General features: G+C 41.6%; 1 protein-coding gene across 5 annotated transcripts in view; it reads left to right on the top strand.

Moving 5' to 3' along the window:
* Window positions 1-24823, top strand: part of LOC141080642 (uncharacterized) — an 869999-nt gene that overhangs the window by 636968 nt on the left and 208208 nt on the right. For all 5 annotated transcript variants that reach the window (XM_073566017.1, XM_073566013.1, XM_073566014.1 and 2 more), the window contains one exon: window positions 6308-6386. In XM_073566017.1, coding sequence (XP_073422118.1) covers window positions 6308-6386 — 79 coding nt within the window. The remainder of the gene's footprint in view (window positions 1-6307; window positions 6387-24823) is intronic.

Below are 24823 nucleotides of genomic sequence, written 5' to 3'. Positions count from 1 at the left end.
GATGTCAAAAACCTTCCCAAACATCTAAAATTGGGGAAAACCTCATGACAGTAGTAGTCCCATCATCTGGTTAATGTGTTGAATGTAAAAAAAAACATACAGAACATACAACATATAACATACAAAACATACATATAACATAAAACACATAACATAGAGTACATACTTACCAATCACCTAGTTCCCCGAAACCCTCGTCTCCTTTAATAAAAATAAAATAAACCAACCTATACTCACCTTTCCGCCATTGTCTCCTGTCAGTTCATCTCTGGGAGTCACTGTTCTATCGGGAAAATCGTCGTGGGACAATCGTTATTAATTGGACTGCGTTGGACAGGGAGTATATGGTTAGTTTATTTTTTTACTTTTTATTATAGGAGACCAAGGGCATTGTTTGGATCTAGGCGTGCAATAAAAATATGAAAACCGTGTTGTGTTTTATTTCATTAAAATACTTTATTCTTATGTGTGTGTGTTTTTTTTTAACCCTTTATTAATATAAGATTAATAATGGATAGGTGTCTTATTGACGCCTCTACATTATTCACCGGGCTTAATGTCACCTTACAATAACAAGGTGACATTAAACCCTTATTTCCCCATACCCCACCACTACACGGGAGTGGGAAGAGAGGGGCTAAGTGCCAGAATTGGCACATCTTAGAGATGCGCCATTTCTGGGGCGGTTGCCGGCTGGTATTTGTAGCCGGGGGGGCCAATATCCATGGCCCCTTCCTAGGCTATGAATATCAGCCCGCAGCTGTCTGCTTAGCCTTTCTGGCTATAAAATATAGGGGGACCCCACGTCATTTTTTTTGGGGTCCCCCTATTTTAATAACCAGTAAAGGCTATGCAGACAGCTGCGAACTGATATTCATAGCCTGGGAAGGGGCCATGGGTATTACCCCCTTCCCAGACTACAATTATTGGCCCCTGGCCATCGGCTTTCCCCCTCTGGTGCAGAAAATTGCACGGGAGCCCACGCCATTTTTTAATTTTCTTTTTATTACAAATGAAACATATTGTTCATTAATAAACACGGATATGGATATATTTATGGATATATGTATAGATATATGTATAGATATATCTGGATTTATATATAGATAGATAGATATAGCTAGATATATGGAAAGATGTATCTATGTATCTATCTATCTATCTATCTATCCCATATCTATCTATTATCATCTGTCTATCTGTGTGTGTAATGTAGTGTGGGTTGGAGAAATATAAAAGAGGAGGTTGGACAGAAATTACATCACAAATCTTTTTTTTTTTGTTAAATAACATATCTTTATTTAGCTTACAAAAATGCATACAAATCCGCATGTAAAAAACGCATGAAAAACCGAATCAAATCAGCCCCATAAACGCACCTGCGTTTTCTGGCAAGAGATATGGATTCTGTGCGGAAAAAAACGCAGGCAAATCCGCAACGTGTGCACATACCCTAAGGGTATGTGCACACGCTGCGGAATCCGCTGCTGATTCATCCGCGCGGATTTTGCAAAATCTGCAGATAAATCCGAAGGTCAAAAGACCTGCGGTTTATCTGCGGATTAGCCTGCGGTTTTGCCCTGCGGTTTCACCATCTCCACAATGGTGGAGATAGAAAACCGCTGCGGATTCCGCAGAAAGAATTGACATGGCAATTCTTTCTGCGGTTTCAAAACCACAGGAAAACCAAGCGGAAAAATCCGCACCGTCTACACAGCTGTTTTTTTTTTCCATTCATTTGAATGGTACTGTACACCGCAGCTAAAACTGCTGCGGGTACGCAGCGGCCAAATCCACTACGGAACTGCAGCAGAATCTGCAGCGTGTGCACGCAGCCTAAGTGCTGCCTGACTAATCCATTTCTCCCCATTTCTATTCTTTTGCTTCTCTCTTCTGCAAATCCATTCATTGGCTCCCAATTCCCCAACGTATCCAATTCAAACTGCTAACATTGGCTTACTAAGCTGTCCATAATCTGTCTCCTTATATTTCCCGATATCTTCCAACACATAACCTCTGGTCCTCCCAAGACCTTCTCTCCTTCACACTCATATGTTCCTCACCCAATTGCATCCAAATGTATCTGACACACTCTGTACCTTCAGATGAGAACTGAAAACCCATCTCTTCAAGAAAGGTTACAGCCTGCAATTACCCCCTGCTACCTCACTACCACCAAAGCTGCCATAATCCTCTCCTTCCCATTATCCTTTAGAATGTAAGCCTGTTAAGGGCAGGGCCTTCTCCTTTCTGATAAAGTTTCCAAAGAAGAGCAGATTGTGGCACCAGACCACACTATAGCAAATCTCTTGCAAGGAGAGTAGATGACTCTATAAAAGAGCTTCAGCAGCAAAGCAAATGGTTCACGGTGCTCTGCAATAATTATCAACAGTTTTCAGAGCACTTATAAGAAAGTGTGCGGCACTCACCATTGTGAAAATTGTGCTAGTCCTTTATTCCAACACATGGGATCTGGACATAAGAAATGACGTGCAGGTTACAGAAGCGTGCGGTGAGAGGCAGAGTGGATGACGGCCGTTTTGCGTACCAGCACTACAAACTGGTGATTATTCTTTCTGTATCAGTCTGTCATTGTTAGATTATTCACCATAATTTACATTTGTATTTTTATGTAACCCCTTCTCATGTCCACACCATGGAACCAATGGTGCTCTAAAAAAAATAATATATTAGTTAGTTATTAACTCTGTGAGTTTTATGTGAATTCAAATTTTCCAAACACTTATGTTCTAAAGAAGATCAAGGGAACACATATAGTGTAGCACTTCTCCTTTTCAGTATAAATTGCATTTAGCCTCAACCTGAGGACTCTTCTAAAATTATCTGGAAGTTTACATGTGTGTATTGCCTCCTGTAATTGTAAAATAATGCTAAAATAGATTGTCATAAAGTATCTAGACTTTGCAAAGGCATGTGATACTGTACCACATAACAGCCTTATACTGAATCTACAGAAGCAGGGCCTGGGGGAAACTATATGCAGATGGGTAATGAATTGGCCAAAAGACAGGAAACAAAGAGTCGTTGTGGATGGGATTGAGAGTAAAGTGTCACTCTTTGCTGACGACACCAAATTATGCAGGATAAAATCTGACCTTGACAGTACAATATTACAAAACAATCAATGTAGAGTAATGCAGCTAGGCAGGAGTAAAACCATTGCTGAATATACTTTAAATGGAACTATACTTGGGACTACAGAACAGGAGAAGGACTTGGGTATTCTGGTTACAAGTAAGCTGAACAGCAATACTCAGTGTCAAGCAGCAGCCGCAAAAGCAAATAAGATTTTAGGGATTATAAAGAGAGAGAAAATCCCGCAATCCCAATGTATTGTTACCCTTCTAAAAATCACTTGCAAGGACACATCTAGAATCTGGGATCCAGTTTTGGGGTTTACATTTAAAAAAGGATATTGGAGAAGTTACAGTCAGTTCACAGGTGGGCAACTAGAATATTACAAGGGATGGAAGGCCTCTCATATGATGAGAGGTTGGAAAAGTTGGACTTTCTTAGCTTAGAAGAAAAGACGTCTCAGAGGGGAACACATTTATACAGTATTTATAATTATACTGTACAGTGGGTACGGAAAGTATTCAGACTCCTTTAAATTTTTCACTCTTTGTTTTATTGCGGCCATTTGGTAAATTCAAAAAAGTTAATTTTTTTGTCATTAATGTACACTCTGCCCCCATCTTGACTGAAAAACAAGAAATGTAGAAATTTTTGCACATTTATTAAAAAAGAAAAACTGAAACATCACATTTCAGACCTTTTTCCTGAGACACTCATATATAAGTCTCATGCTGTCCATTTCCTTGTGATCCTCCTTGAGATGGTTCTACTCCTTCATTGGAATACAGCTGTGTGTAATTAAACTGATAGGACTTGATTTGTAAAGGCGCACACCTGTCTATATAAGACCTCACAGATCACAGTGCATGTCACACCAAAGGGGGTTTCTAGGTAAATATATGTCTGTTTGTCATCTCATGAACAGTGTATCATTTGTTTCTCTGCTTCAATTCATTGCGCCTGTAATTGGAAATTACTAAAGCCCCCGTTACACACTGCGATATCGCTAGCAATATCGCTGTAAAGTCACCGATTTTGTGACGTTGCAGCGATATTGCTAGCGATATCGCTGCATGTGATACTTACCTCCGACCGGCTCCCCCGCTGGTTATCGCTGATCGCGCGAGAAGCTGCTGGATCATTTCTCGTCGGTCACTTCCTGCGGCACTTCCTGCTGTGACGATGAGCGACGCGTGGAGCCGGGCGGAAGGACGCAGGATTGCCGCGTCTGACAGGTAAGTAGCGATCCCCATCCCCAACGATGTCGCTAGTGAGATCTGCCTGTGTGGCAGCTCACTAGCGACCACCTAGCGATGCACCAGCGATCCTGACCGCGTCATATCGCTGGTCGGGATCGCTGGTGAGTCACTAGGTGTAACAGTACCCTTAGCTATATCATTTTTATTTGAAGCAATCAATTTGGTAGTGGATTCTTATTGTTCAATATGCTGTGTGGGTCTGGGTCTATGAATGCACTGCCACTTTTTAGCACATGCACTTAATTCTGATGGGTTATATGTCTCTGCAGTGACCTATTCCTAATCTCAATGCCATATGTATTTTATAGGCTGTATTATTTTGTATGCATTGTCACGTTATATAATATTTCTTTGTCTGTATTATTCATGTTTTGACTTTTTTTTTAATAACGAGTGCTCATTAGGCTATGGTATATTATTTTTTGAATGTTCATTTTTGAAATCCAATTGATATTATTGCTTCTTTCTGTTTTCCACATGGGCATATGAGATGTATCTAGCTACTCATAAATTTTGAACTGATTTTTGATTATTCTGGAACTAATTACTGATATATTGATATATTTACCATAAGATCTTTTCTCTGTATGACCTCTCCTTTTTTACTTGTTTTTATGGTTGTTAATTGTTTCATTAGAAATCTGGCTTTATAATGAATTGTTGTTTGTGGGAGTATTCTTGTAGGTTTCATTAGTAGTTTGTACTCCGATTTCACATAGATGACCTTGTATAGGTTGCTATTGTGTTTAGTAGAGACACTATTTTCTTGATCTATGATGTTACAATTTTACAATACTTTGTGGTTGCTTGTTATTTTACATACTATATTGTAATATCTACAGCTCTGGCAAAAATTAAGAGACCGCTTTCAAATGTTCAGTTTGTCTGATTTTTCTCTTTATAGGTATATTTTTGAGTAAAATGTAAATTGTTTTTTAGTCTATAAACTTCAGACATGTCTCCGAATTTCCAAGCAATACATTTTGGGGTTTTTTTCTAACAAAGAAAAATGGTCAAAATTGAAAAAAACAGTGCTTTCAGACCAAATAATGCACAGAAAACAAGTTCATAATCATTTAGAAACAAAAATACTAATGTTTTAACTCAGGAAGAGTTCAGAAATCAATATTTTGTGGAATAACCATGATTTTTAAAAACAGCTTTCATGCGTCTTGGCATGCTTTCCACCAGTCTTTCACACTGCTTCTGGTGCAAAAATGTAAGCAGTTCTTCTTTGTTTGATGGCTTGTGACTATCCATCATTCTCTTGATTACATTCCAGAGGTTTTCATGGGGTTCAGGTCTGGACAATGGGCTGCCCATGACAGGGTTTTGATGTGGTGGTCTCTTATTTTTTTCCAAAGCTGTACATTTAGCTTCAGATCCACATGTCAGAGTCCCTGTCCGTGGTGCTGACTAGTAGACTCTTCTTAGTTCTAATAAAAGTAATTAAAAAATCAGCGTGGTGCAGGAGTTGACAGAATACTTAGGCTAAGTGCACACGTTGCAGAAAATTTCTAATCAAAAACCAGAATCCCTTCCAAGAAACCGCACCTATTTTTCCGCGGCGGTTTTTGCACGGTTTTGATATGTTTTTGATGCGTTTTTTTCCGCAGCGGTTTCAAACCGCATGGAAGAAGCCAAAACCGTGGAAACATCTGCAAAATTAATGAGCATGCTGCGTTTTTTACCGCGATGCGTTTTTTTTCGTGGTGAAAAACGCATCAATGTGCACAAAAAGTGCAAAATGCATAGAAATGACTGGGAAGCTTATTTTTAGCGGTTTTATAGTGAAAACTGCGGTAAAAAACGCTAAAAAAATGCTGTGTGTGAACACAGCCTTATACTCAAGAGTTTTCTAGGTTGTGGGGCTTTTGGATAGAGTTGAGTTGGTGACTGTCTATAATATCTGGTTGTTGACATTAAAATCAATTGTGTCTTGTTCATTTCAGATGGTACATTCCATTGTTCACCCTAATATTCCTGATGATGCTGTGTTACCTACGGATAATCTACGTGGCAAAGCAAAGGGTATTGTTTGTTTTCTTATTACACTTTTTTAACTTCTATTTAATAACTACTTGGCATTAGTCTAAATGAGGCAATAAATTAGACTTAGTATTCTGGTACTATACTTCATATTAAAAATTCCCTGTTATTGATAGCAACTCTAATATCCAGCCATGTAATAGAAAATTTTAAATGATATGTACATTACTGAGGTTTTAGAACTGCAGACGTCTTTACGTTAGTGTGTGTTAATCTTAGAGAAAGTCCATCTTGAAAACCTTTCTTGGTTCATCTTGAAAACTTTTTTATGTGTTGCCATCTACAGATGCAAATTTTATTTTTTGTTTTTTTAAAGACAAAAATCATTAACGGGGTTGTCTGATACAGAACATGCCCTGTATAAATATCTATTTTAAAACCTTTGCCACTTGTGTAATTTGTTTTACTAGAAAATATTATACTTTAAAAATAGATATTTATATAGGGCAAGTTAAATATTGGACCAGCCCTTTAAATTACCCACTTCTAATCATTTTTGCAGAATTATGAAATCATAGTAAATCATAAAAATTATAAATAGTCAAAGGCCCCGATTCCTTAAGACAGCCATTTTGTACACCATTCTTAATCAGGGGCAAACAGGATTAAGATACACCAAATTCATTAAGAGGAGCATGACAATTGACATTGACAGTTGTAACTTTTCGGGCATAAGAAAAACTGCCAATATTTATGTAATTAATGGTTGCGTGGTTGCCACGCCACATTCCTGCTCCTTCCTAGCACTGCCTATTTTGGAAACATTAACATAATAACCTGTAGAATCATTTTCAATGAAGAGGGGATCCAGCCCAATGATGAAGTGAAAAACAAATTCTTTATTCACTCAGATCTGTTAAAATAGAGGATAAAATTTCAGCATAGATAGGACAAAAGGTTATGTTATCAACGCGTTTCAGGGGTCACAGCACCCTAAGTCATGACCATGACTAAGGGTGCTGCGACACCTGAAACGCGTTGATAACGCAACCTTTTGTCCTATCTATGCTGAAATTTTATCCTCTATTTTGACTGATCTGAGTGAATAAAGATTTTGTTTTTTCACTTCATCGTTGAGCTGGATCATCTCTTCATTGGAATTTTTCACGCCAAGACAAGGCGGTTCCATGCTCCGAGCTTCATGATGTCTTAAACCGGTGAGTTTTACATAGAATCATTTTCACCTTTGAAAAGAAAATCAAGGACACTGAAAAAAGTTCACTTTTTCTACATACTGTCTAAAGGCTGACATATTAATTGGACTAACGTTGACAGATATCAGTCGCCTGTCTAATGTGTATGGGAGCCTCCCAGTTCTTTCATAACAGATGATGTTGGGGAAGATAAGGATCCACTATGTTTGATTTCAGACTGCAGTTACATTTGTTCACACCGAGATAAGCTGTTGCCAAAGGTGTATGGATTAGTTTCCGGAGAGGTACACTACTGTTCAAAGGTTTAGGGTCACTTAGAAATTTCCTTATTTTTGAAAGAAAAGCACAGTCTAACATTAAATGATTCAGAAATACACTCTATACATTGTTAATGTGGTAAATGACTATTCTAGCTGCAAACATCTGGTTTGTAGTGCAGTATCTTCATAAGTGTATAGAGGCCCATTTCCAACAACCATCACTCCAGTGTTCTTATGGTACTTTGTGTTTGCTAACTGTGTAAGAAGGCTAATAGATGGTTAGAATACCCTTGAAAACCCTTGTGCAAGTACGTTAGCACAGCTGAAAACAGTTTAGCTGATTAAAGAAGCAATAAACCTGACCTTAGAAATGAAGGCTATTCCTTGCGAGAGATTGCCAAGAAACTGAAGATTTCCTATAAGGGTGTGTACTACTCCCTTCAGAGGAGAGCAGAAACAGGCTCTAACCAGAGAAGAACTACATAAGAGTCTGTAGTTTGAGAAATCGATGCCTCACAGGTCCTCAACTGGCAGCATCATTAAATAGTACACACAAAACGCCAGTGTCAACATCTACAGTGAAGAGGCGACTCCGAGATGCTGGCCTTCAGGGCAGAGTGGCAAAGAAAAAGGCATATCTGAAACTGGCTAATAAAAGCCATTGGACAGAGGAAGATTGGAAAAAAGTGTTATGGACAGACGAATCCAAGTTTGAGGTGTTTGTATCACACAAAAGAACATTTGTGAGATGCAGAACAACTGAAAAAATGCTGGAAGAGTGCCTGACGCCATCTGTCAAGCATGGTGGAGGTAATGTAACATAGTAACATAGTAACATAGTTATTAAGGTTGAAGGGAGACTTTAAGTCCATCTAGTTCAACCCATATCCTATCCTAACTTGCCCTAACATGTTGATCCAGAGGAAGGCAAAAAAAACCCATGTGGCAACAGTAAGCTTCACATTGGGGAAAAAAATTCCTTCCCGACTCCACATACGGCAATCAGACTAGCTCCCTGGATCAACGCAATATTAAGGAGACTAGTGTATATACCCTGTAATATTATACTTTTCAAGAAAGGTATCCAGTCCCTTCTTAAATTTTAGTAGTGAATCACTCATTACAACATCATATGGCAGAGAGTTCCATAGTCTCACTGCTCTTACAGTAAAGAATCCGCATCTGTGAGTATGCTTAAACCTTCTTTCCTCCAGACGTAGAGGATGCCCCCTTGTCCCCGTCACAGGTCTAAGAGTAAAAAGATCATTAGAAAGGTCTTTGTATTGTCCCCACATATATTTATACATTGTAATAAGATCACCCCTAAGCCTTCGATTCTCCAAACTAAATAACCCCAAGTGTAATAACCTGTCTTGGCATTGCAGACCCCCTAGTTCCCTAATAACCTTGGTCGTCTTCTCTGCACGCGCTCCAGTTCAGCTATGTCTTTCTTATACACCGGAGACCAGAACTGTACACAGTATTCTAAGTGTGGTCGCACTAGTGTGATGGTTTGGGATTGTTTTGGTGCTGGTAAAGTGGGAGATTTGTTCAAGGTAAAAGGGATTTTGAATACGGAAGGCCATCAGTCCATTTTGCAACGTCATGCCGTACCCTGTGGACAGCACTTGATTGGAGCCAATTTCATCCTACAACAGGACAATGACCCAAAGCACACCTCCAAATTATGCAATAACTATTTAGGGAAGAAGCAGGCAGCTTGTATTCTATTCTGTATCCATTCTGTAATGGAGTGGCCAGCGCAGTCACCAGATCTCAACCCCATTGAGCTGTTGTGGGGGCAGCTTGACCATATGGTACGCAAAAAGTGCCCATCAAGTCAAACCAACTTGTGGGAGGGGCTTCTGGAAGCATGGGGTGAAATTTCTCCAGATTTCCTCAGCAAATTAACTGCTAGAATGCCAAAGGTCTGCAATGCTGTAATTGCTGCAAAGGGAGAATTCTTTGACGAAAGCAAAGTTTGAAGGAGAAAATTATTATTTCAAATAAAAATCTTTTTTTCGAACCTTGTCAATGTCTGGACTAGATTTTAAATTAATTTGGCAACTCATTTGATTAATAAAAGTTTGAGTTTGCATGGAAAACACAAGATTGTCTGGGTGACCCCAAACTTTTGAACGGTAGTGTATCTGCTGATTGAACGATTTTCCAAACCATCATTCAGCCAACAGCTATCTATTGTGTTTGGGACCGCTAAGAATTTTTAGACTACCCTGTTCAAGAGAAAGTGTTTTTTATCATCCTTATTTTGAGCATAGCGAAGTATTGGAATCTTTACTTAATCCAACATTAACTAGTTAATTCTAAGAGTCATCTGTATTGAGGGAAGAATCTGAAGAAATGCTTTTAGAATATCCCAGAGGTCTATGACTTTGTCTTAATCAGCTCTGATGATCTGGGTGCTTTTTGGGAGTGAACTCCTTTAAGGGTTTTTATGCTAGAGCTGGTCATACACATTACATAACTGTTGACTGAATGATGCTTCAGATGATCGTTCAGTAAGCAGCCAACTCTCCCATTCATAGAAGCTCTTGTTCAACTGTTCTTTATGAGAAAAATACTGACTGACACATTGAATGGTGGATTGTCTAAGGGAGAGCAATGTGATCTGAAATCGGACGCGTGCAGTCAACGTCTTTCCCTACCATCAGTTGGCTGGTGCCTTCATACACATTAGACCTTTGGCCAAACCGTTTGATATTGCTGGTTTCAGCTGACTTTAGTGTAATGTGTATGGGTGCCTAAATGAAGTTTTCCCTCTAACAAAGTTAATTTTAATCAATAGATCTTTGAACACGTTCCACAATTACATGTGTTTAAAAAACAATGTTCCTAAGATAATCTTATAAATGTGCCCCTGCTGTAAACTGTGTGATGGCTGTGTCTGACTGTATAGGAACATGGTCTGAACATACCACATCTCCTGGGCAGGGGAGGAAGCAAAAGAGTATACAGACAGGACAGAAAAGGATTGTAGCTGGTTATTTGAGGTAAAATATTGCTTAAAACAGACAGTGAATTGTTTTACCTCACAAAAAATAAGCTGTGATCCCATGCTGTCCTGTCTGTATACTCTCTTTTGCCTCCTACCCTGCTCATGAGATGGGATATGATCAGATCATGTTCCTGTATGGTCCGACACGGCCATTACACAGTACACAGCAGGGGCACATGTATAAGATTATCTCAGCACAGGAACATTTTTTTAACATCAAATTGTGGAACTTATTATTATTCCAAGACCTATTAATTAAAATTTACTTTGTTCTTGAGAAACCCCTTTAAAGCCACATGCGATCTATGAGCTATAGCTAGCTTACAAATATTCCTCGCTATTCATCATATGTATAGGCTGTTTCTGGTGTGCTCTGTTTAGTACATACCCAGAATATTCCTTATCCTCCAAAAAACACGGGAGTACTTGGCAGCCATAGAACATTGTGCCTATCATCTTGCATTAGATCTTCATACACTTCCTTGGACAGAGGTGTTACCATAAACTCCACTAGGCTTAGTTCTCATATGGTTCACAAAGAGGTGAAAATTATCTACAAAAGCTTATCTATCAATCGAAATAAGTATATATTCTTCGGATATCTGTGGCAGTCCCATTAAGAGGGAATAGAGTGGCAGAACAGCTAATCGACCACCTCTCCATTCTCCCAGGAAGAGTTGCACTTCTTTAGCTCGTTGGGTTGCCAGTGATTGGAACGTTATTCCCTATTCAATAGGGGATAACTCCTAACCCTGTGGATACCCCTTTCATGCCTTAATTCACCAGGTACTAATCTGCAGGAAATGCCCAGACCCACCTGCTGCGGAGCAACGGAAAAAAGAATAGTCTCTGCAGCTTCTTCCAACATGACTTTCTTTGCTATGGAAACCCTTCATTTATTAACTGGTACTAGTTTGGCATTTTAATGGCTTTTCTTCATCAGTGATTAACAATTGTTGGTTAATTTTCCTTATCTTAACATCTATTCACTATTTGTGGATAAACAGGGATTAAATAGACCTGACAGCCCCTTTTAACGCAAACTATGGTGATAATGATCAGTGGTCAGAGAACACTAATGTCTGAAACATATTTGTTCTCACCAAAGATACATTTTTTGCTCTGACTCCTAAGGCCTGTTTCACATTTCCGTTTTTTGACGGCAGTCCAAATCCGCCAGAATGTGAAAAAACGGATCCGTTTCCGTTGTTGCACAAATGGATGCCAACGGATCCGTTTTTTTGACGGATCCACTTTATCAGGTAGTGCTGGAAATTTAAAGGAGCACGAGTCTGAGAGAGAGAGTGAGAGATAGAGATTTTCTGCTGCCAGAATGGAATTTGGGGTTAAATTTCTGGCAAGGAAATCATTCCAGGCATGCTCAGTGTAAAAAAGCGGATCCGTTCCCAGATTCCGTCAATTAATGGTTGGCAACGGATCCACCGCCCATAGGCGACCATTATAATGAATGACGAATCCGTTGCTATCCGCTATTTTGACGCAGACAAAAAACGTTTCATTGTCCGTCCACTCAAGTCAGCGGACGATAAAATTTTGGCGGATCTGTCAAAAAACGGATCCAACGGATGACCAGACGTCAAAATCCGCCGCTAATGCAAGTCAATGGGAAAAAAACGGATCCGCCAAAAAAAATGGCGGATCCGTTTTTTTGCAAAATGGTGGATTTTGACTGATGGCAACAAACAGAAATGTGAAAGACATCAAAATTATTGTTATATCTTCATATCTACAATATATCTCAATTCTAATGGGCATTTATAAGACTGAGGCTCGATACTCCCAAGATTCAGTTAAATGTATAATCTGCATGCTTATCTTTTTATCACCCAAGGTTCAATATATGCAAATGCTGATGATCAAGTGCTTCCTGCAAAACATATTTCTGTCAGAAGCGCCTGTCTACTATTTACCTTGTAGTCCCCGTTATTACTAGAACTGTGGAGGCTCAGAAGAGATTTATTAGATTTGGGTATTTCAAAATTCAGCAAGCATGGTGAATATGCAGCTATTGCATCCGTCACAGCAATTTGCCAGGCTCTAGATACGGGAACGTCTGGTACAGCTGAAGTGAGCTTTTCTCAGTGTGATTAGCAATGTAAATCATTGCTCTGTTTGACTTCTTGCCTTTGTCATTTTGAGCTTTTTTTTTTTTTCATTTTTCTCCCTATGTCAATTACTGTACTATTGAAGAGTATGCCTGTTTTCTTAGAAATGCACGCCTGCTAAAATCAAAACTCTCATTCTATCGCTTTCATATAAAAGCTAAATTAAAAATTACATCTAATAACCAAAATTAAAGATTTTGGATGTGGCTTAATGAACGTATTAAAAATAACCATAGTGTTACTAGATTCCTTTATTTATCCTCTTCTCCAAAGCAAGAGGTGGATGTATCATTGGTTTAATGTGTGCTGCCGGACAGGGGGCCGAGAGGTAAGGTGTCCTTCTTTCACCTTTAAGTAAGAAAGTCCTGTCACAGGCACAAAGACGGTCCCATATAGTGTTCTTGCACAGGGGCCCTCTTACATTTGTGTCCGTCAATGCTCTAAGGGATGATATAAATGTAGCAACCGACATTAATTTGGGTTGAATTCCCCCTCTATATGTATATACACTGCTCAAAAAAATAAAGGGAACACTTAAACAACAGAATATAACTGCAAGTAAATCAAACTTCTGTGAAATCAAACTGTCCACTTTGGAAGCAACACTGTTTGACAATCAATTTCACATGCTGTTGTGCAAATGGAATAGCTAACAGATGGAAATTATTGGCAATTATCTAGACACCCTCAATAAAGGAGTGGTTCTGCAGGTGGGGACCACAGACCACATCTTAGTACCAATGCTTTCTGGCTGATGTTTTGGTCACTTTTGAATGTTGGTTGTGCTTTGACACTCGTGGTAGCATGAAACGGACTCTACAACCCACACAAGTGGCTCAGGTAGTGCAGCTCATCCAGGATGGCACATCAATGTGAGCTGTGGCAAGAAGGTTTGCTGTGTCTGTCAGCGTAGTGTCCAGAGGCTGGAGGCACTACCAGGAGACAGGCCAGTACACCAGGAGACGTGGAGGGGGCCATAGGAGGGCAACAACCCAGCAGCAGGACCACTACCTCAGCCTTTGTGCAAGGGGGAACAGGAGGAGCACCGCCAGAGCCCTGCAAAATGACCTCCATCAGGCCACAAGTGTGCATATGTCTGCACAAATGGTTAGAAACTGACTCCATGAGGATGATCTGAGTGCCTGACGTCCACAGATGGGGGTTGTGCTCACAGCCCAACACCGTGCAGGACACTTGGCATTTGCCACAGAACACCAAGATTGGCAAATTCGCCACTGGCGCCCTGTGCTCTTTACAGATGAAAGCAAGTTCACACTGAGCACATGTGAGAGACGTGACAGAGTCTGGAGATGCTGTGGGGAGCGATCTGCTGCCTGCAACATCCTTCAGCATGGCCGGTTTGGCAGTGGGTCAATAATGGTGTGGGGTGGCATTTCTTTGGAGGGCCGCACGGTGTTGGGCTGTGATCACAACCCCCATCCATGGACGTCGGGCACTCAGACCATGCTCATGGAGTCAGTTTCTAACCGTTTGTGCAGACACATGCACATTTGTGGCCTACTGGAGGTCATTTTGCAGGGTTCTGGCAGTGCTCCTCCTGTTCCTCCTTGCACAAAGGCTCAGGTAGCGGTCCTGCTGCTGGTTTGTTGCCCTCCAACGGCCCCCTCCAAGTCTCCTCGTGTACTGGCCTGACTCCTGGTAGCGCCTCCAGCCTCTGGACACTGCGCTGATAGACACAGCAAACCTTCTTGCCACAGCTCGCATTGATGTGCCATCCTGGATTAGCTGCACTGCCACTTGTGTGGGTTGTAGAGTCCATCTCATGCTACTACGATTGTTAAAGCACAACCAACATTCAAAAGTGAACAAAACATCAGCCAGAAAGCATTGGTACTGAGATTCAGAACCACTCCTTTATTGAGTGTGTCTTGATAATTGCAAATAATTTCCATCTGTAGTTTATTCCATTTGCACAACAACATGTGAAATTGACTGTCAATCCGTGTTGCTTCCTAAGTGGACAGTTGGATTTCACAGAAGTTTGATTTACTTGGAGTTACTGTATATTCTGTTGTTTAAGTGTTCCCTTTATTTTTTTGAGCAGTATGTATGTGTATATATATATATATATACACTCACTGGCCACTTTATTAGGTACACCATGCTAGTAAGGGGTTGGACCCCCTTTTGCCTTCAGAACTGCCTCAATTCTTCGTGGCAGAGATTCAACAAGGTGCTGGAAGCATTCCTCAGAGATTTTGGACCATATTGACATGATGGCATCACACAGTTGGCGCAGATTTGTCGGCTGCACATCCCTGATGCGAATCTCCCGTTCCACCACATCCCAAAGATGCTCTATTGGATTGAGATCTGGTGACTGAGGAGGCCATTTGAGTACAGTAAACTCATTGTCATGTTCAAGAAACCAATCTGAGATGATTCGAGCTTTATGACATGGCGCATTATCCTGCTGAAAGTAGCCATCAGATGTTGGGTACATTGTGGTCATAAAGGGATGGACATGGTCAGCAACAATACTCAGGTAGGCTGTGGCGTTGCAACGATGCTCAATTGGTACCAAGGGGCCCAAAGAGTGCCCAGAAAAAATTCCCCACACCATGACACCACCACCACCAGCCTGAACCGTTGATACAAGGCAGGATGGATCCATGCTTTCATGTTGTTTACGCCAAATTCTGACCCTACCATCCGAATGTCGCAGCAGAAATCGAGACTCATCAGACCAGGCAACGTTTTTCCAATCTTCTACTGTCCAATTTCGATGAGCTTGTGCAAATTGTAGCCTCAGTTTCCTGTTCTTAGCTGAGAGGAGTGGTACCCAGTGTGGTCTTCTGCTGCTGTAGCCCATCTGCCTCAAAGTTCGACGCACTGTGCGTTCAGAGATGCTCTTCTGCCTACCTTGGTTGTAACGGGTGGCAATTTGAGTCACTGTTGCCTTTCTATCAGCTCGAACCAGTCTGCCCATTCTCCTCTGACCTCTGGCATCAACATGGCATTTCCGGCCACAGAACTGCCGCTCACTGGATTTTTTTTCTTTTTCGGACCATTCTCTGTAAACCCTAGAGATGGTTGTGCGTGAAAATCCCAGTAGATCAGCAGTTTCTGAAATTCTCAGACCAGCCCTTCTGGCACCAACAATCATGCCACGTTCAAAGGCACTCAAATCACCTTTCTTCCCCATACTGATGCTCGGTTTGAACTGCAGGAGATTGTCTTGACCATGTCTACATGCCTAAATGCACTGAGTTGCCGCCATGTGATTGGCTGATTAGAAATTAAGTCTTAACACACAGTTGGACAGGTGTACCTAATAAAGTGGCCAGTGAGTGTATATACTGTGTATATATATACACACATTTACATATGCCACTTTATGAATTGATGTGTGCATCCAATCATCTCTCTGATCATCATGTTGCATTCGCCAGCTTTGGGGCAACTCATTTTGATGCTGAGAGTTAATTAGAAAGTGACAGTGTTTGTCAGTTTCTAATTAATTGACTCAATCCGCAGCGGCTGCGTCAAAGCAGCGTGTCATCTTTTACTATGGTAGATAAGGTGACGGTATACACCCAGTGATAAATTACAGAGCATTGATTTCAACAGAATCTTTTGATACACCTTTATATTAGTGCGTATGGATTATAAACATCCCTAAACATTGTAGCAATGAATCCACATTTAGTATTTAAATGAAATGGTTAACTAATATTTTTTAAAAAGGTGCATTGGCACTTTTGCACATTCCCCAAATTATGATATATGGATATGTACCTACAATACTATATACAGCAGTATTAAATATGTCACCAATTTTCAAAATAAATATATTTCTAAAGGTGCTATTGACATGAAATTCTCATCAGATGTCAGTAACAACCCATCCAATCCACACAGGCAATTAAATCAAACTATTGATGTCCATAAATTAAGTTATGTGTAATAATGAGAAATCACACACGGAAAAAGTATTGAACACATGAAGAAACAGGTGCAAAAAGCCATGGAAAGTCATGACGCCAGCTAATATCTATTAGTAATTAGAAAGCAATCCTGCCACTTAGTGAAAAATATCTGCTGGTTCAACTGATGGCCTATGAAAAGGTGTCTCATTACCAAGGTGCCACACAAGAAACTTCTTATGATGAATAAAACCAATGAGCAGTCTGAAGACCTTTGCAACCTTATTGTTGTAAAACATACTGTGATGACATTGGTTCCAGAAGAATTTTTAAAGTATTGAAGGTTCCAGTGGGTACTTTTGGGGCCATAATCAGAGGTGAAAAGAACATAATTTCACCATAAACCAGCCATGACTAGGTGCTCCCCACAAGATTTTAGACAGAGAAGTGAATAGAATTAGCAGAAAAGTTGTCCATGAGCCAAGGACCACCTATGGAGAGCTACATAAAGACCTGGAATCAGAACGTACAATAGTTTCAAAGAAAACTAGCAGTAATGCAATCAACCTCCATGACCTGTATGAATGCTCACTACGCAAGACTCCATTGCTAAAAAAAAGCATGTTTGAGCATGTTTAAGGTTTACTCAACTACATTTTGACAATCCAGTAAAATACTGAGAGAATATAGTCTGGTCAGATAAGAACAAAATTTGACTCTTTGGATGCCCTAATACACGCTATGTTTGAGGGATAAAGGGCACTGCATGTCACCCGAAAAACACCATACCACCAGTGAGGTTTGTGGGTGGGCACATCATCATGTGGGGTTGTTTTTCAGCATACAGCATTGGCAAACTTCATGTGATTGAAGGAAGGATGAATGGACAAATGTACCCAGACATTCTTAATAAAAGTCTGATAGACATTCTTCATAGAAAATTTTATGGGAGGAACTAAAGCTCATAGTTCATAGGAGCCCCCAGGACCTTCAAAATTTGAAGACTGTGTGGAGGAATGGACCACAATCACACCTGAGTAATACATGCAACTAGCTTCTCCATACAGGAGGCATCTTGAAGCTGACATCACCAACAAAGACTTATGTATGAAGTATTACCGTAATTACATTTCAGTAAGTGTGTTACATATTTTACACATAGCTTAATTTATAGACACCTGTGGTTTGCACAATGATTTTATAGCCTGTGTGGATTGGATGGGTTGTCACTCACATTTGATGAGAATTTCATGTCAATAGTACCTTTAAAAATAAATTTTCTTAGGAAATTGGAGACGTGTTCAATACTTATTTTTTTTACCTGCAGTATGTTATACTCACTTACTTAAAAACCAAATAGCAAAAAAAAAAAATGTAGGATTTTGTTTAGATGAATGGTTGTTAATATAATGCAATGACAGCTCGGGTCTTTCAGAACTGAAACCACCTGTATGAATTCTCTGTTCTGGATCATGAAGGGGGTTCTTGATTGGTGAACCTTTCACTATTACATCTATATGACCTGATAGAGAATATGGATAAAGGTTAGTTTAATAAAACAATACCTTTAATGTGGTTGTCCACTACTCTAACAATCTCTTCTCACCCACTATGTTCCCCCTTATAAAATAATTCTATACTCCCCTTCAGTGAAAGCACCATTTCACCAGTGTCAGCACTGGTTCTCATGGAGGTCACGTGACATTGACTGCATGGCTCATGTGACTTAATATTCAGCAGCCGCTTCCCTTTCACCTCCTTTGGACAAATCAGACAACCGGAGGAAGTCAGAGCTGTGGCTGCGCTGGAAGAACTAGTGCCGCACTCACAACGGAGGCGAGTATAGCTGTTATAAGGGGGAACATGATTGAGATGCGGTTATCCGACTAGTGGACAACCCTTTAAGCCCGATTTGCTAATTTGGTGTAGTTGGAAAATGAAGGTTTTGTGCATAATGCCTTTCATTTATGCTACCAGCCCTTAAAATCTGGTGTACCAGTCCCTGCTGATTCAAATACAAGGCTAGTTATCAGTAGCTTAATGCGCATTTAACGAGCCCAGAGTATAATTGTAGAATGCGGCACACCAGAGATGATTCATGAGCGATCATTCACATGCTTCTTGCTTTTGTTATACTTATTATAACATTGCTCACTCTTGATGACTGCTTCCGACATTGTGAATCACCAGCTCATAACTGTGCTTTACTTTCCACGTGGCTTATTTGCTGCAGATTGGACACTGCATACAGCTGCAGCATCCAATCCGCAGCGGCCAGATGTTACAGCATAGTGGATGGGATTTTATGAAATCCCATCTCAACTATGCGTACAAAGACGCAGGTGGCAGACCTCCGTATACGCACATGTGGCTCATTTTTATAGACTGCAGCATGTCTATTTATCTTGCAGAGATGCACAGTCTCAGCAAGATAAATAGCACCATTCTATATATAGGATGCTGTGATTCCGCATGTGTGCAATGAACATATGCGGAGTCACCGCGCGTAGAAAAGGGGGCAGTGCTTTGGGTGGGGCAGGTGTCCGCTGCATCCAAAGCTCTCGGAATACGCCACGTGGAAACATACCCTCAAGGGATAAAATCCTGTTTCTATACATTACATAAAATATCTACAACTGAAATTTGCTCCACGCGCCTCCATCATGCTCCTGCCACATTTTGTTTTCCATTAAATATTTGATAAACATTGAGTAAATGATCTGAGAAAGTTTGTAGGACATGACGTGAATTCCTAATGTAGAGCAAAATGCAGGAAGATGTAGAGGGCAGCCAAGAGATCTCATTAGTACTAGTGAGTCCAGGGGGTGGGTAGAACAGGACCTCTGTAAGGTCCAGCTTTCACCAATAGTTGGAAGTGATGTCAGCAAGGGAACATCTTTTTAGCAACTTCTGTTATACAGTCTAGTAACTGTGGGGTCAAAGTGGTTGACCGCTATTGGACAATTTCTTCTTAAGGGATAAAGTGTCCAATATAAAAAAATAAAAATCATACACTTAGCTCCTTGTATGGCGCTATTCCACCAATATTGGCACTGTGTCTATTCATTTTTGCCATGTGTCCACTGTGGCCAATTAGTGGTCACTGCTCATTTGCAGCCTTAATTAACCTGTCATAGTGGACATTGTAGTAAACCTGTAGCCAGTCATCGCCTCTGACTGGCTGCAGCGGTCACATGACTTCACAATGTCATCTCACCGTAATGGAACACAGCACTCACATCAGAGCAATAATGCCAATCTGGAGGGTTGAATATACAGTATATATAAAATATGAGAAACTGGGTCTGTGCAGAAAAAGTAAATTAATGTGCATGCAAAATGTAATTGCATATGAACACATGACCTTTACACAGAGAAAACCAAAAACAAAACACAAAACAAATATCCTGGAATAAAAAAGTAAAAAAATATATTGCAAAAATTGCATGAAGGTAGTAATAATAGTAATAATAATGGTATTTAGTTAACATAATTTTGATCAAAATAATGTAGAAGCCATCCCGCCATGTCACGGCAACCCTTGTAGGACAGTCCTAACTCTTGTATTTAAAACCTTTCCACTTGTCAAGTGACGTAAATGTGACCAAGGACAGAGGGACTGAACCACCAGTAATAGTGTAGGCCAGACAGGATGGATTTTCCAACTCAGAAACAGGGCGGTCACACCCTTATATGCACAGAATGCACAATGAAACAAATGAGAAACTGGGTCTGAGCAGAAAAAGTAAATTAATGTGCATGCAAAATGTAATTGCATATGAACACATGACCTTTACACAGAGAAAACCAAAAACAAAACAAATATCCTGGAATAAAAAAGTAAAAAAATATATTGCAAAAATTGCATGAAGGTAGTAATAATAGTAATAATAAGGGTATTTAGTTAACATAATTTTGATCAAAATAATGTAGAAGCCATCCCGCCACGTCACGGCAACCCTTGTGGGACAGTCCTAACTCTTGTATTTAAAACCTTTCCACTTGTCAAGTGACGTAAATGTGAGCAAGGACAGAGGAACTGAACCACCAGTAATAGTGTAGGCCAGACAGGATGGATTTTCCAACTCAGAAACAGGGCGGTCACACCCTTATATGCACAGAATGCACAATGAAACAAATGAGAAACTGGGTCTGAGCAGAAAAAGTAAATTAATGTGCATGCAAAATGTAATTGCATATGAACACATGACCTTTACACAGAGAAAACCAAAAACAAAACCCAAAACAAATATCCTGGAATAAAAAAGGAAAAAAATATATTGCAAAAATTGCATGAAGGTAGTAATAATAGTAATAATAAGGGTATTTAGTTAACATGATTTTGATCAAAATAATGTAGAAGCCATCCCGCCACGTCACGGCAACCCTTGTGGGACAGTCCTAACTCTTGTATTTAAAACCTTTCCACTTGTCAAGTGACGTAAATGTGAACAAGGACAGAGGGACTGAACCACCAGTAATAGTGTAGGCCAGACAGGATGGATTTTCCAACTCAGAAACAGGGCGGTCACAGCCTTGTATGCACAGAATGCACAATGAAACAAATGAGAATCTGGGTCTGAGCAGAAAAAGTAAATTAATGTGCATGCAAAATGTAATTGCATATGAACACATGACCTTTACACAGAGAAAACCAAAAACAAAACACAAAACAAATTCCTGGAATAAAAAAGTAAAAAAATATATTGCAAAAATTGCATGAAGGTAGTAATTACCTTCATGCAATTTTTGCAATATATTTTTTTACTTTTTTATTCCAGGATATGTGTTTTGTTTTTAGTATATATAAAATAGATATATTTTTAAATTATTGTGTGGTTTACCTGTTAAGAAGGCGTTGTCCAGTACAACCCTTTTACGGACCTATAGTGTTTAGAGCACATTGGAAACTTTCATTTAAAGGGAGTGTCCAGCTTTAGGCTACAAGTCTGCAGTCAGTCACTGTATTTGACTGCAGACTTGTGGATCCTCACATCACACGCTGTCACGAAAGTGACTGACCAATGCGACATGACCCAAAGATTGGTCGGTCACCAAACAGCAAACCAAAAAACACACCAGGAGACACAATTACAATGGTGGGTCCTACAATAGGGAATGGGGAAATGGACACCTCCTGCACTCTCCTAAGGATGTGCCCTGATCTCCCTGACATCCCTATACAGGTTTTTTCAACCTGTCGCCGAGCAGGATACCTAAGCCCTCGCTTGCCCTGCACCTATCCCTAAGTAGGGAATTGGCAAGTGAGGACACTGGTCCCACCGCTGCACTAATACAACACAAGGTGAGGATAGACAGTGTTAGGCGTCGGGTTCCTGCCACTGCACAGCAGGAATCCAGAGCCTTGCACCCAGCGGTCTCCCATTCTCCTTCAGCCGCAGTGGAGCCTGCTCAGCAGATTCGTCGGTCCCGACGCTCTGTCCAGGCCAACTCTGTGGGTTTGCTTGCTGCTGCCACCTCTGGCACAGCTATAACAATGCATGCTGCTCAGCAGCGAGATTCTCCAGGGACTAAGTCCTTATGTCGGGCCACTGAGCATGCTCGTGGAGTGATCTCCCATTGGAGATCGAGGGTCACGTGCTCAGGTCCTGCTCGGGTTCGGATTGGCCCATCCGAGAAGCCAGAAAGGTCCCAGACGCCCGTGGCTATAAAAGGTTTGCATGGTCGCTCGCCCATGCGCTAGGATAGACTATATTTACAGACTATGTGGAGTGAGTGATGTATGCACACATGAATGTCTCTGGCGAATGACTCATTAAGAAACCCCTACCCTTGGTATGCATGTGTTGTGCAGCCTAGCCTGCTAGCGCCCAGACTTAGGCATAGGTAGGTATGTAAGAACAAAACCGTTGGCACAACCCTGAGAATTGTAGGTGGTGCCCAAGTAGGATCCCAATCCGTGAACTAAATATATATAAACTTGGCATACACCAAAGGTTTCTGATGCAGAAAGGTGATTTTTAATTATACAACAGTACATACATACACAGACGTTTCGGTCTAGGACCTTCATCAATGTACGATATATTGTACTGTGAGATTCTTAGTGACTGGGCTTTGTGAGATAGACCAATCCTGTGAGGAGGCACATGAAGCCGTCCCACTGCGTGGTGATTTGTGGAGTGTGGACGCAGTATCCACCGCGACTTGGGATTCGCGGTGGATACTGCGTCCACACTCCACAAATCACCACGCAGTGGGACGGCTTCATGTGCCTCCTCACAGGATTGGTCTATCTCACAAAGCCCAGTCACTAAGAATCTCACAGTACAATATATCGTACATTGATGAAGGTCCTAGACCGAAACGTCTGTGTATGTATGTACTGTTGTATAATTAAAAATCACCTTTCTGCATCAGAAACCTTTGGTGTGTGCCAAGTTTATATATATTTAGGCATAGGTAGGACAGAGGTTGAGTCAGGCATCAGTCCTCACCAGGGACTAGGCACACCTCAGTGCACGTGCTCCATAGCCAGCGTCTATAGCGGCATTCGCAGCAGCGACGCCGCGCGTTCAGTGGGCCTAGAAGGACTCTAACCCCGTGTCCTTGGGGTAGAGTTCTGTGGCCTTACACTGTGCGCAATTTTAGCCGAGCTCTGTGAGCACAAACAGGCTCCGGCGTTTATGTTCAGCGGTAGTGCGGCTCTGTGAAGAAACAGAGTCCGCCCCTGTACACTCCGGGTGGCGATAACCTGCATGTGTTCTTATAGTATACCACCATATAGCATCCGCCATTGCTGAGCAGGCTACCACCCCTGCACGGTGGACCCTGGGCTGCGAGCGCACCTTATTACCATCTTTATTATTTGGTGCGTTCCGCCAGCCCTAACATTATCCTAGCGCCAGGGTCTGGCTAGTAATGGCGGATGAACAGCGACTGCTACAATACGTCCGGCAGCTGTAGGGCAGGTTGGCGGCTCTCGAGCGTTCAGCCTCAGCTGCGGATGTTACTGCAGTCGCTGTTCAGACAGCCACAGAGGCTGTCTCCCGTGTGACCACAGCCATCCCTGCACTGACTTTGTCCCGCCTCCCGCTGCCCGAGAAGTTCTTGGGTGATAGTGCTTCTTGTAGGGGTTTCGTAAGCCACTGCTCTATACAGCTGGAGCTGCTGGCCGCACGATTCCCCTCTGAGCGGGCTAAAGTGGGATTTATTATTTCCCTCTTGTCGGGCAGGGCTTTGGAGTGGGCCACACCGCTGTGGCAGCGTGGTGATCATGTGGTGCAGTGTCTCGCGGTTCTTGGACACTCTGAAGCAGGTCTTCCTGGGACCACGAGTCACCCATGACACCGCGCTCCGGCTGCTGGCATTGTCACAGGGCTCGTCCATGGTCAGCCACTTTGCCATCCAGTTCCGGACGCTGGCCTCAGAGTTAGACTGGCCAGATAAGGTCCTCATTCCGGCATTCTGGAGAGGTTTGGCTGGCCATGTGAAGGACGCTCTGGCCACCAGGGAGATTCCCACTACAGGAGGAGGAGCTTATCACTGTCTCCACCCGAATAGATCTTCGCTTCACCGAGCGAAGGTTGGAGCGGGACCAGTGTAGGCAGAGGTTTAGGTTGGTACCTAGTTTTTCTAAACCTCTGGAATCTTCCGATCGGGCGTCCGAGCATCAGGGGGCTTCCCGTGAGGGATCCAGGCCCTGGTCCGCTTGAGCTCCTGTGAGCTGTCATGTTTGTCGGCAGTCCGGTCACCTTGCCAACCGGTGCCCACAGCAGCGGGGAGAACGCTCATGCCTAGTTGCCGTAGGAGGCGGCACACTAGAATCAGCAACGTTTTCCTCCAAGCTGTCCTTTAAGTGGACACTTGAGTTTGATTCTTCCACTCTGGCAGTGGAGGTTTGCGTGGATTCCGGGGCAGAGGGCAATTTTATGTCGTCAGCCTTTGCCCAACGGCACGCTATACCCCTGGTTTTGATGTCTACACCAGTCACCGTCAGAGTGGTGAACGGCGCC

The sequence above is a fragment of the Dendrobates tinctorius genome, unplaced genomic scaffold (genome assembly GCF_039654945.1).
Source record: "Dendrobates tinctorius isolate UK_male_01 unplaced genomic scaffold, ASM3965494v1 ptg000016l, whole genome shotgun sequence".
In the NCBI taxonomy this organism is placed as follows: Eukaryota; Metazoa; Chordata; class Amphibia; order Anura; family Dendrobatidae; genus Dendrobates; species Dendrobates tinctorius.
Note: the sequence above shows the minus strand (reverse complement) of the source record. Positions and strands in the feature narration are given on the sequence as shown.